Source organism: Suricata suricatta, chromosome 2 (assembly GCF_006229205.1).
Source record: "Suricata suricatta isolate VVHF042 chromosome 2, meerkat_22Aug2017_6uvM2_HiC, whole genome shotgun sequence".
Lineage (NCBI taxonomy): Eukaryota > Metazoa > Chordata > Mammalia > Carnivora > Herpestidae > Suricata > Suricata suricatta.
The window spans coordinates 172818300-172831033 of NC_043701.1; the positions used below are offsets into that span (position 1 = coordinate 172818300).

At 47.5% G+C, this 12734-nt stretch overlaps 1 protein-coding gene across 1 annotated transcript in view; it reads left to right on the plus strand.

Moving 5' to 3' along the window:
* Positions 1 to 2929: 2929 nt before the first annotated feature.
* PNLIPRP1 (pancreatic lipase related protein 1) overlaps positions 2930 to 12734 on the plus strand; it is a 14559-nt gene continuing 4754 nt past the window's right edge. Inside the window, exons 1-10 of the mRNA XM_029932651.1 lie at positions 2930 to 2987; positions 3109 to 3157; positions 3703 to 3857; positions 4380 to 4505; positions 6271 to 6405; positions 7971 to 8079; positions 9542 to 9661; positions 9761 to 9880; positions 11312 to 11430; positions 12191 to 12320. Of these exons, the coding sequence (XP_029788511.1) occupies positions 2952 to 2987; positions 3109 to 3157; positions 3703 to 3857; positions 4380 to 4505; positions 6271 to 6405; positions 7971 to 8079; positions 9542 to 9661; positions 9761 to 9880; positions 11312 to 11430; positions 12191 to 12320 (1099 nt within the window). The 5' untranslated portion in view covers positions 2930 to 2951. The remainder of the gene's footprint in view (positions 2988 to 3108; positions 3158 to 3702; positions 3858 to 4379; positions 4506 to 6270; positions 6406 to 7970; positions 8080 to 9541; positions 9662 to 9760; positions 9881 to 11311; positions 11431 to 12190; positions 12321 to 12734) is intronic.

Here is a 12734-nt window from a genome sequence, read left to right on the forward strand (position 1 = left end):
GTAAGGAATGATTTTCAAGACTATAGTAAAATTTTCAGTATCAGGTTACAAAATAGTATATATTAACCATTTATATTTTTTATTTTTATTAAAAAATTTTTAATGGTTATTTGTTTTTGAGAGAGACAGACAGAGCAAGAGCAGGGGATGAGCAGAGAGAGAGGGAGGCACAGAATCTGAAGCAGGCTCCAGGCTCTGAGCTGTCATCATAGAGCCCAATGCAGGGCTCAAATTCACAAACTGTGAGATTATAACCTGATCTGAAGTCAGACGCTTAACCTACTGAGCCATCCAGATGCCCCAACCATTTATAGTTTAAAATAAAATATAATACGTATATACATAATACATGGAATATCTCTGGAATGACACAAAGACCTGGTAAAGGAACCATTTTAACTTTGTACCACATCAGATGTGTAGAAGCATGTATTACCCATATACAAATATGAGTGAAATAAAGTTTTTTAAGAAGGGAAACCACCCCCTGAATGCCCGTGCCTCATCCAGTGTTGGGGTGCGCACCCACTCCCACCCCCAGACCAATGTGGCTGCTGCAGATGAAACCCTTCAGTCCCACCTGGAAGGCTTCTAAGTCAACGCTGATCACCCCAAGGTGGTTTGACCCATCGAACTCCAAAGCAGGGGCCTTTCCGTTGGGGTGACCATGGCGCCCACAGGTGAACTGGCAGTGAGGTGAGCTCAGGGGGAATGGCCTTGGGGGAAGTCATGGCAGATCACGTGATGGCTGTTTTTCCTAAATCCAAGCAGATACATCTATTCTCCTTGCTTCTTTAAAGACCAACATGCCTGTCTTTCCCTCTCCTTTAAATGGTGCTCAGTCACCTTTTTCTGGTCCTGAGATTCACTCTCAGAATAAGGTAAAATGCCAATCAAGTCCATTCATGTGTATATTTGTTTTTTCATTAATTCATAACCCCTGCAGTGCCAGGCATGGTTCTAGAGTCTAGAGGGATAGCAGTGGCCAAAACAGATGAGGTCTCCGTCCTCAGAGAATTGCGTTCCAAGGTGGGAAAAGTATGATTGCAAAAATAAATAAATAAACAGGCAGACAAATAAGATGATTATAATGTGATAAGTGATCTAAAGGAAAACACATAAGATGCTAGGGAACTGGGGTCTGGGGTTGGGTAGGAGGCTGGCAATGGAGGGTCTCAGGGGTATTCAACAGTGGCCTCACTAAAGAGGTGACATTTGAACTGTTGGATGACAAGAAGAAGCCAGCCCAGTGAAGGTCTAGGGAGGAGAGTTTCAGGACATGGGAATAGTAAGTGTAAAGACCCTGAGGTAGGAAAGGCTTTGGCATGTTCAGTGGAGGCCAGTGTGGCCATGCCTGGAGGATAAGTGAACAGCTGCAAGAGAAGAGGTCCAAGAGGCAGACCAGGTCACCTGACGTCCCCTACCAACTAATTTACCCATTCATCCACCGTTAGATTATCATGAATCTTTTTGCTGCAGTGTCAAAGAAAAGCATAAATAAATGCCTTTGACTTCACCACAGTCTGTAGATTGCATCTCCCCAGCCCATCTGAGCAGACTTCTAAAGTTTAAATATCTCATCAATTAGGTCAATCATACAGTCAAGTCTGACATTTTAGGGGACACTTTATTCTCTATTTCAGCTTATTCTCTGTAAGTGTCTCCCTTATTCTATGTGGATGACATTCAACAAATTGACAGACAACTTGCTCAGAGTCACTGAATATTCAATAACTCCTTATTTTGCTCTGTATGGCCTGAATTCAGATCTCATCTCTCACTCATTTCCTGTGTGGCTTTATCAGGAGCAATTCATTTATTGCTCCATGTCTCAGTTTCCACCCCCACAAAGGGGGACAAATAATGGTACCCACTTCATGAGGTTGTTGTAAGACTTAAATTAGGTAATACACAGAAGGTGCTCTGACTACATGTAGCAAGCCTCAGGAACTATTGGCTCCTATTCTTTATGACCCCAGAGAAAGTCTGTTGCACTTCAATAAGAAGGCCCTTCAACCAGCCTTCCAGAATTTGGGTTATTCAGAAAAAGCATGAATTATGACATTGAGGCATATTTAACTTGGGAGTAGGGTAGGGCACCAGTGGTGTTTGCCACGTGAAGTCTTATCTGCCTGTTGTGTGAACTTGCCGGGCTGTTCACAGATGGCGTGGGTCTGTGGGTCATTCACGATGGCCTCACGGGGGCCTAGTCTTATAGGACAGGTGTGCAAACTTCAGAGAGTCTGGGGCCCCTCCGTAGATGTGACATGGTTTGATGACATGGGCTTTTAGCCTGAACTTAGCTGCTCAAAATTTTAGTGGGATAATATAGTAACTTCCACTGTTTGAAACCATTATATTTTGCGTTGATTCATTACTTAGCAATTGATAACCGGAACAGAAAGTTAGTGGAGGATTGCGTTCATAGGCTACTGCGGAGGCTGCTGACTTGGTCTCCAAAGCTTATGTGCTCCAGAATTAGACTGCAAGAAGAGGGATCAGTAGAGGGAGACAAGAGAGATAGAAAGAGGAGATTTCTTGATCAGAACTTCCCTTTACTTTCAGCTATATGGGGGGGGGGGGCGCATTTCCATCCATTCTAATTGAGAAATACTACCCTCCATTATTAGAGTTTGCGGCTGTGTCCTTACTGGAACTTGTACACTACTTGGTGATAAAATAGAAAATTGGAAAGTGGGGCCCACTAGGCTCATAATTATATGCACAGATACACAGGTACAAAGTTAGGGAGTTTTGACCCCCCTTTAATCAAGCATTCTTTCATCTTCCCAGACTTGCAGGAAGTCTAATTAATCTTGTTTTGTGTATTTGTGCAGATTAAAATATTAAGTGCATACAGCGTGTTCTATTATCACCTGCCGTTTCCTTGAAGCAGCGTCCAAATGATAAGGCGCCAGTATAAAAAAAAAAAAAAACAGCCCGGGTACTAGATGGAGAGGGAGGGAAGGCCTGGAACAGCCCACAGGGTAAGTTATCTTTGCCTTCCTCCCACTGGCTGTGGAAGCAGATGGACTTGACTTCCTAAAAGTCTGTGCTCGTCTCTCTGGTAAGGTTTGGTGAGGCTGAGAATGTCTGAATTTATTGTAGATGGTGAGCATCTGGACACTCGCACTTTTTCTGCTGGGAGCAGTGAAAGGTAGGAAACATCGCACCTGCCGCACAGGGAGGGGTTACACGCAACATCTCAGCACTGGCCAGAGAAGGCCTTATTCGTGGCAACGGCTCCAGACAGCTCTGAGGGGCCAGAGGGAGACAAGGCAGTTCGAGGGGGACCCACATCAGAGCATCTTCCCACCAGCCTGTCCTCACATCCAGGTTCTTGAGGATAGACACCTGCCTGGGTTAACAGATTGACTTCTCAGTGTGCGTTATCACCCTAGTCAAATAAATGTATTGGAAGAGCTGGGGATGGGACGCGGAACATCTAAGCCTTGATGGTGGTTCTAAGTGGTGGCACAGCTGGCGTCTCTGTGGCAGGCAGTGGGACTGGTCCCAGATCAGAAGGTGGCGCTGGGGGTAAGAAGAGAGTGGGTGGAGAGAGGCAGGGTGCCTCCGTTGTCTTCAGACTGTCTCCAGGCAGAGCAGTGAGGACCGGAGAAGCTGCACCCCCCACGCACTCCCCCTGCCCCGGAGCCCAGCCTGGGGAGCTAAGCCGCGAGCACATTCTTCCTTTCTCTACAGCAAAGGAAGTTTGCTATGAACAAATCGGGTGCTTCTCCGACTCGGAGCCCTGGGCGGGGACTGCAGCCAGGCCCCTGAAAGTTCTCCCCTGGAGCCCCGAGAAGATCGGCACCCGCTTCCTGCTCTACACCAATGAGAACCCAAACAACTTTCAAGTGAGACCTTTGTCATTTTAACCCCATTGTGACTGGGAGAGGGGTTGTGCCCACCCCACAGGCTAGAAAGTTCTGGACTCTGAACCCTCCTCCTCCACCATGCTCTGTCCCACTATATCCCTCCAGCTGCCCCCGCCCTCCAGGCCTACGCAGGCCCAGACAGAGTAGGTTTTCTGTAAAATGTTGCCTTGAATGAATGAATGGCTCACATTTGCCAGAACCTCTGACTGGTTATATGATTCTGGTCTGGGGCAGAGCGTGCCATCAACCAAGAGCCCTGTGGAAGGTAAGACTGTGAGCTACAAGTCAGCCCCAGTGAAGGCAGTAATTCTTGACTGGCCGGGATCGGGGTGGGCAGTGCAGGCAGGAAAATGAGAGTCAGGGCGGGCTTCCTGGAAGAGGTGGCTTTTGTGCTAAGGTTTGAACGATTAAGGCATCAGGACAAGCAGAGGTGGTGAAGGAGAGGCAGGCCTGAGTGGCCAGGCTACAAAAATATGCAACCCTTTTCTGCTTTTGTCACAGACTCTCCTTCCCTCCGACCCATCAACAATTGAAGCATCAAATTTTCAAACCAACAGGAAGACCCGGTTCATCATTCATGGCTTCATCGACAAGGGAGAAGACAGCTGGCTTCTGGAAATGTGCAAGGTAGGGCGGGCTCCCAGCCCCGCGGTCTGCACCTCCCGCCAGCGCCTCCACCGCTGCTGAGCAAGCCCGGCAGGTAGGCCTGCCGACAGGAGATCCCTATATCTGAGGTGCCTTGAGGCAATTAAAATGCCTCTCTTTACAAAAACAAGACTTCACTTCCACGCTTCTCCACTACACCTGTAGCCTGCCGCCGGGGGCATTGCCTCTGTGGGCAGACACCTCCGCCAGCTTATTTCTGGCTAAATCAAGGCCAAAGGTCTGCTTCATTTTTAGTGAGGGCCCTTCGTTTTCCTGCACATAAGGGATTATGTTTTTGTTGCTCAGGTCTCTCCCACGTCCCTGAGGTGATGGGTTGCTACAACCATTTGAGAAACAGAGAACTAAGGTGGACCAGGAGACTGAATGGCAGCATAGAAAGTGTCAGAACTATATGGAGCGTAGCGTCTATTGGTCAGAAGGACAGACAACAGAAGAACACACATGCGTACGCACACACATGCGCACACACGTGCACAGGCACACACACACAAATACGTAATACACCGTCACCCTTTCTTTTTACATATACACCGACTCCATCCATTCTTCTGACACCTAAGAATCTACCCTAGGAGCCTGCGCCCCACATACTCATTAATAGTTCTGACCTATCGTGTCAACAGGAGAAGTTACAAACCTGGAAAAGTAAAGTCGTTCCGTATTTGGCCTTGATTTACCAGGCATTTAACTCTTCTGTCCCATCATGAATAATGGATAAACCTTAATGGATAAACTGTGAGATATAGTTTATGCTCCAAATTCCTCAGGATTGTAAGAGATTCCTCAGGGTTGTTTAAAAATAGAAGTCCGGAGCAACAACCCTTGGTCCCTCTGTGTGCGTGATCACACATATTAGTATCACAGATGTGAAAAACTCAAAGCAGATTTTAAATTTATAGGACCATTTTCAACTCCAGCTGACCTGCACACTGCCTGGCAGAACGTCTAAGGACGTATCAGTCTCTTCAGCATCCTAGAAGTTTTCTGTTCCGAATTCTTCAGTCTCTTTTTAAGTCAGTTGCAGTTTTATTTTTCAAATATCCTCCATGAAATACTGTGCCTTCCTGGCTGTGGAAACGTAGTAAATGCCCAGCAGGCAGGGGGAAAGGCAAGCCCAGTTATTGGTGGTGATGTCAAGACGCCAAGAGGAGAGATAGAGGTCAAATCTACAAGGTCATTTAGACACTGGCCACCAGAGATGGCACTTGAGACCTTTTCTCTTCAAGGTGTTCCCCACACACCTAATCAATTTTACCAAATTCACTCAAAGAAACCCAGAGAGTGGCCAGCTTTTTTTGTCTTTATTTTATTTTGAGAGAGAGAGTGAGTGGGGGAGGGGCAGGGAGGGGCAGAGAGAGAGGGAGACACAGAATCTGAAGCAGGCTCCAGGCTCTGAGCTGTCAGCACAGAATCTGATGTGGGGCTCAAACTCACGGACTGTGAGATCATGACCTGAGCCGAAGTTGGACGCTCAACTGACTGAGCCACCCAGGCGCCCCAAGAGTGGCCAGCTTTTAATGAAACTGCAAGCTAGAGAGGGAATAGATTTGCCTTTCCTGTAGGCTTCACCCTGATGGATAACTCCTAACTGACAACAAGATTCCTAACAAGGCCCAGCTGGGCTCAGCGTCCCTGCGAGGAGAAGACAGAGTGACCATTTGGAGCCCTGGATGGATATGGTTTCCCGCACCCCCGTGATAACACCTCGGTGTCTCTCCAACCCCAGAACATGTTCGAGGTGGAGGAGGTGAACTGCATCTGCGTGGACTGGAAGAAAGGTTCGCAGACCACGTACACGCAGGCCGCCAACAACGTGCGGGTGGTGGGTGCCCAGGTGGCGCAGATGATCAGCATGCTCTCGGTGAGTCCGCGGGGAAGCGGGGGAGGCAGGCGGCGCCCATGGCCTCTGTCGGCTGATGAGGCAGCTGACAGTTATGGATTTTAGAAAGAAACAGAAAGACTTGGTATTTGTCTCAGAATCTTACTTCTAAAACTCTGAAATCTGCCTAAATCAGGACGCTGCAGTGGAAGAAAAATCAGGAAGAGCTTTTGTTTTCATGTTCCATTGACAGATGTGAAAACTAAGGCTCAGAAAGGTCAAAGAGTCTGCCCTCCAAAATCAGAGCACAGGTGAATACAAGACTCGTCTAGCGCCAGGGCCCCACACTCCTCCGGGTGGTCTCCGTGCAGGGCACACACAGCATTGGCAGGAGCACCACATCCAAACAGAGGGCAGGACATTCAATTGGCACGCTCTAGCTCCACGGCCCTGTTGATGTCAGAGAATTTCGTTAGCCACCATCAATTCAGCTGTTTCTTCCTACCCTGGTCTTCCGTTCTGGCTAATCCTTGGAGTCTTGAATTCTTTCGGTGGAGTCACTAACTCTCCATGACTCTATTCTATCTCAGCTAAAGGCCCGAGCTCTTTCTGTCTAACAGTGAAAGGGGCTACAAAAGAACCGATTGGTTCTAACTACTCTGCACCCCTGCAGAAATGCAAACCTGCGGTGTTTGTTCTAGAGGTACTGAAGATCAATAAAGGAGTACAGGTGGGGGAACGTCTCTGAGACCAGCGTGCACTAACACTCATAGCTGTGTATGACTTGTTTGTCATACAGCTTGGGGGGCACAGCGTCAGGAACTCTGCTAGGAGGTCAAGGGCGTGGTGAGGTGCCAGGCACTGGAGGAGCTCGACGTGAAGCCTTGCAATGACAGGAGAGTATGGTCCGGGTGCTAATGGGGGGGCTATAGGGCTTCATGGGAGCACATGGGGGGCAGTTTAATCCAGGCTGGGGGAGTGATTAAGGATGTCTCCCAGGGAGAGACATCTAAGTTGAGAGCTGATGGCTAGGCTGCGTCGTGTGAGCTGGACAAGCGGTTGGGGAGTGGACAGCAACAGGGAGAGGACCCTACACCAGACCCGCAGACAAGAGAAAATGATATAACTGAGGGCCTGACAATCCCGTGTCGGGTTGGGCTAGAGAAGGATCTGGAAAAATGGGTGTTGAGTCAAGAAAGTTCTGGGGCACCTGGGTGGCTCAGTGGGTTAAGTGTCCGGCTTCGGCTCAGGTCATGATCTCATGGTTCATGGTTTTAAGCCCCGCATCAAGCTCTGTGCTGACAGCTAGCTCAGAGCCAGGAGGCTGCTTCGGATTCTGTGTGTGTCTCTCTCTCTGACCCTCCCCTGCTTGCGCTGTCTCCGTCTATCAAAAATAAATAAAAACATTTTTAAAAAATTGAAAAAAAAAGAAAGTTCTGAAAGCTTGGTAATGAATTTGGGCTTGATCCTGAGGGCAGTGGGAGCCATAGAAGGTTTCCAGCAGAGGGGTAACAACATTAGGTTTGCATGTTACAGAAACCACACGTGTGAAAAATTAAAACTCCACAGCACAAAAATGTTCTGAAAATGCAATCTTCCCTCTCCAGACAAACCACAACTACTCGCCTTCCCAAGTGCACATCATCGGCCACAGCCTGGGGGCCCACGCGGCGGGAGAGGCCGGGAGCAGGACTCCAGGGCTGGGCAGGATTACAGGTGAGGCCAAGGCGAGGGCCCCGGGATTTGTCCCCAGGAACCCCAGGACGTGGGGCAAGCCTGCAGACCGGCTAGACGCTGGCCCGAACTGGGCTGTCCCTGAAATGTTCCACACGGAGCATTTTAGGAAGCCCCCAGGGAGCACATCTTTTTGGAAGGGGAGGTGGTGCTTTTGTTCACCCCCCTTTGCACCCCTTGCTTCTCCTGCATCTGTCCCATCCCTCCTCCTTAGACCCATGTTTCCTGGCAGTGTGGGTCCCTCGGGGGGACGGCCACCAGGAAAATGGAGGAGAAGGCTACGGTGAGCATGTGCAAACGTAATGAAGAGTGCGCACTGCTTTTCCCTTCCCCCTTCTCTTTGACATCAAGGGCAGAGTGGACCATGAAAGTCACGGTTCCGGAGCCTCTGTTGGTAGGGGAAACCCAGGCACCCAGAGGGGCCGATCACTCTTTTAAGCCAAGCAAAGCCTTCAATTTGTAGCAACAACAATATACATTATATAATATAATCATAATTATGTAATGCTATCGTTGTTATTAGAGTAGGCATGGAGGAGGGACCTGCTTAGCCCGAATACTATGCGAAGTGCCTTCCATGTTCTCACTGAGTCCCCAGAACTGAAGAAACAGGCTCAGGAAACTGGATAACTTGCCCTCAATCATGCAAGTGCCGAGATTCTAACCCAGCTCTACTGCCACATGGCTCACGTGAGCCTCTGGTGTATAAGAGCTCTCTCTCTTTCATTTTCAGCAGAAACTATGCCCACACCTTTTCTGACCAGCTGCTCTGGCCAAGCCTTCAAAGAACTATTGACAAATCCAGGAGCCCTGCCAAGAAGGAATTATAGTTGGGAGGAAATAATAATAATCAATATTTTACTGATATACTCATGATGGTATGCCAGTCACTGCAGCTACATATAGTATCTCATTTAATCTTATTATAACCATATCATTACCCAGATTTTATAAATGGGGAAACTGAGGTGCAAAAAAATAGGTTGAGCGACTCGCCCAAGGTCATGCATCTTGCCTAGGAAATAGCTGAGTAGGGATTTAGAGTCAGGCTGCCTATTTCCAGAATCTGTGTTCATAAATATGTGATCATACTACTTTATCCCTTTTTTCTTCAACCTTGAGAAGAGGAAAAAGAATGTTAAAGAGGAAAGATCTGCCAAGTAAATGTGGAGAAAATAATGTGGAAAAAAAATCCTTAGTCAGACAAATTTAAATCTCTTAGCTCATCTACCCTTCTTTATCCATGCCACTGGAGCCCTTCTCTAATGAGCAGCATTGAGACTCTATGTCCCTGTATTCAATATGCAGGGCCATGGCACTGCATGACTTCAGAGTTTAGCATCTCTTGACTTGAGCAATGCACAGCCTGAGCAACTGTACATGTTGGCCCTGCTGGCACCTACAGCCAGGCCTACTATTCTGCAGCACTGATCATCTCTTTTAGGGTTGGATCCTGTAGAAGCAAGCTTCCAGGGTACTCCAGAAGAGGTTCGACTCGATCCCTCCGATGCTGACTTTGTTGATGTGATTCACACAGATGCAGCACCCCTGATCCCATTCCTGGGTGAGCCCAATGATGCTTTAGCCGCAAACATGTGCCGTTGTGTTTTAACCAAGAGAGGCTTGCATTATGAAAAGCTCTTTGCTATTCCAAACATTTCAGGTTTTGGAACAAAACAACTGATGGGCCACCTTGACTTCTTCCCCAACGGAGGAGAGGAAATGCCAGGCTGCAAGAAGAATGCTTTGTCACAGATCGTGGACCTCGATGGCATCTGGGAAGGTAAGGCTAGAGCAGAGCAAGGCATCACTTCACTGGGGTGAGCAGTATCTTCCCCAGAGCAAATCTCCAAAATGAAAACACACTGCTCTTTAAAACAATTCCCTCTTCTAGGCCTTAGTTCTGAAAAAATATGGCTACATATTACTTGTCATATCTCTGATCTACTGGTTTTCTACTTCCTTAAAACCCTGTTGTGGGTGCCTGAACTGTGCAAGCTACAAAGAACAAAAAATCGCTCAAAGTCGTAACTCCAGCAATCAATTGGTAGCTACCTAACAAAGATAAGAAATACCATGAAAGTAAACATCTGGGCTCTAAGAGAATTTTTCTGCCAATCCTCCCTTGGGAGTCAGTGATATGGTTCAAGTTCACGTACAGTACTGTTCGATTCTGCTCCCCGATCATTTCCACGGCAGAGCCATTTGCCTGGTGGAGAGTCACCGCTCCTGTGTGTGGGGTCAGCACGAGAAACAATTATTGGTAAAAAAGGCTAATCAGAGAGTGTACTCTTTGAGGTTATTGTTCACCATTGATGGAGCACACCTGGGTCAAAGGTCATTTTTTAGATACAGAGTTTGGATCTAATGAGGTCAAAAAGACAACATAGAAGGGAATTTTTCAGCCCAACTCGTCACTTGGCACCACACATGTTCAAACCTCTAGTGGTCTGACCAAATCTAATGAGTCAAGATTCTTATTGAATTTGACCAAAATGGCAAGTATGGATGCCATCGAGGCAAATATTAAGGATGAAGATGTATGTGTTTGTCTCTTATGAGAGCTTACATGGATAGCGTTGCCTAAACTCTCTCTCAGTAATGGCCAAGTGAGTTCGGGTCATGTCTAGAAGGTATACTGTGACCTCTGTCACCTGGCAGGAGCTGCGGACCAAGGAAGGTTATCAAGAAAGAGATAAAAGAGCCAACTCAAGCTACTTGATGCTCCTTTTTATTTGCCTAAACATGGCATAGAAACGTCCCTACTGTGGGTTCGTCATGTCTAGGAGGTCCCCTCACATCTGGCTGTGACTTCAGGGACCTCCAGCCTAGTGCCCGGGACACAGGAAGGCACAATGGTTGGCAGCACAGGCTCAAGCACCAGACAGACTTGGGTTTAATTTCCAGTTCTGCTGCTTACTGGCTGGAATCCGTACATCTGAGGCTGTGGTCTGTGTATCATTCCGTACGTAGGAATGGTCTGGTACCTACCACCTAGAAAGGCATTGTTCCTATGTGAAGTTCTCCGAACACTGCCTCACTCACAGAAAGCAGCCTCTCTATGTTACCATCATTTATTTTGGACTTACCTCAAATTGACCTGACCTTACATTTCTGAAATGTTCCCACTTTGGAACCTCTCCACTTAGAGAGAGAGAGAGAAGCTGTCAACTGCCCAGACCACCTGAGCTGACTTCCTCATTTGTTTCCCCAGGGACTCGGGATTTTGTGGCTTGCAATCACCTCAGAAGTTATAAGTATTACTCGGAGAGCATCCTCAGCCCTGATGGGTTCGCTTCCTACCCCTGTGCTTCCTACAGGGCCTTTAAGTCTGTAAGCTATTATCCCTCAAGTCTCTCCGTGGGACAGTTGTCTGCTATGTTTGGGATCTGCTGCACCTTTTAAGAAGTTTCTGACCACCCCTTACTTGTTTTACATGGGCTCTCAGAGTTTATGATCCTGTGAAGTAGATGGGGAAAAAAAATTAGGCAGGTAGTGACTAAAATTCTAGATGAGTCATGTGGGCAAGGAAGATACTGAGAAATCAGAAGAACAGTCCTTTCAATGATCTAAAAAACTTTATGACAGAAGGTGTTGTTCGAATCTGGCTTGGAAACACGTGGCGTTTAGGAGGAAGAACAGGGCAGAGCAGGGGCAGAAGAACATAGGAGAGAAGAATTCAGATGCCAGAGAGAAGGAAAGGTGGATGCTCGAGTTCTAGTTGCCAGGCCGGGGGGTTGGGCCTCTGAAATTGACCACAGACAGAGCATTTACACCACAGACAGTGGCAAATGCTACAGCCAGAGCTCTTTGTCCCCAAGTTTGGCTGTTAACCATGTACCGGCACATCACGTGACGGAAGGGGTAATTGACCTAACTTGGGGCCCAGCCATCAGTGTTTTCTATCGTGATGTGCATCGGCTTGAGAGTCCTAGCCTCGATGAAGTTAATTTGGAAATCATCTATCATCTATTTGGAAATCTTCCTGCTACAAGAGAGGAAACTCAGATTGTAGGAGAATTGGTCCCCTGGTTGTGTGGGTCATGAAAAGGCAAATCCACACCTGACCGCTTGATCTCTCTCTTCTCCTTAGAACAAGTGCTTCCCCTGCCCGGATGAAGGCTGCCCACAGATGGGCCACTATGCCGATAAATTCGCCGGCAGGATAAGCAGCGAGCCCCAGCAATTCTTCCTGAACACAGGAGACTCCAGCAAGTTTGCTCGTAAGTTGTGATTCGACCCTTGTCACCCACGTCAAGAAAGTTTAGGTTCTGTTGTACAAGGACTTATCTCTCACCTGGAATATATGTGAGCACACCCGGACCATCTTAGCGGATGGACACATCTGCCCAAACTGTCCCATTTAAGACTGAGCTGAGGATTTACAGAGTCTGCATTTCTTCCATCCTATGTCTATGCCATGAAATGAGTAGGAGCGTAATTAATGAGAAATCGTGACTTGCACATCTTTGTGGCAATTTTTACTGATGAACTCTTACCACTCCACTGTTCATTGTTCTTTTCTTTTTTTTAATTTTTTAACGTTTATTTATTTTTGAAAGACAGAGACAGACAGAACATGAGTGAGGAGGGGCAGAGAGAGAGGGAGACACAGAATCTGAAGCAGGCTCCAGGCT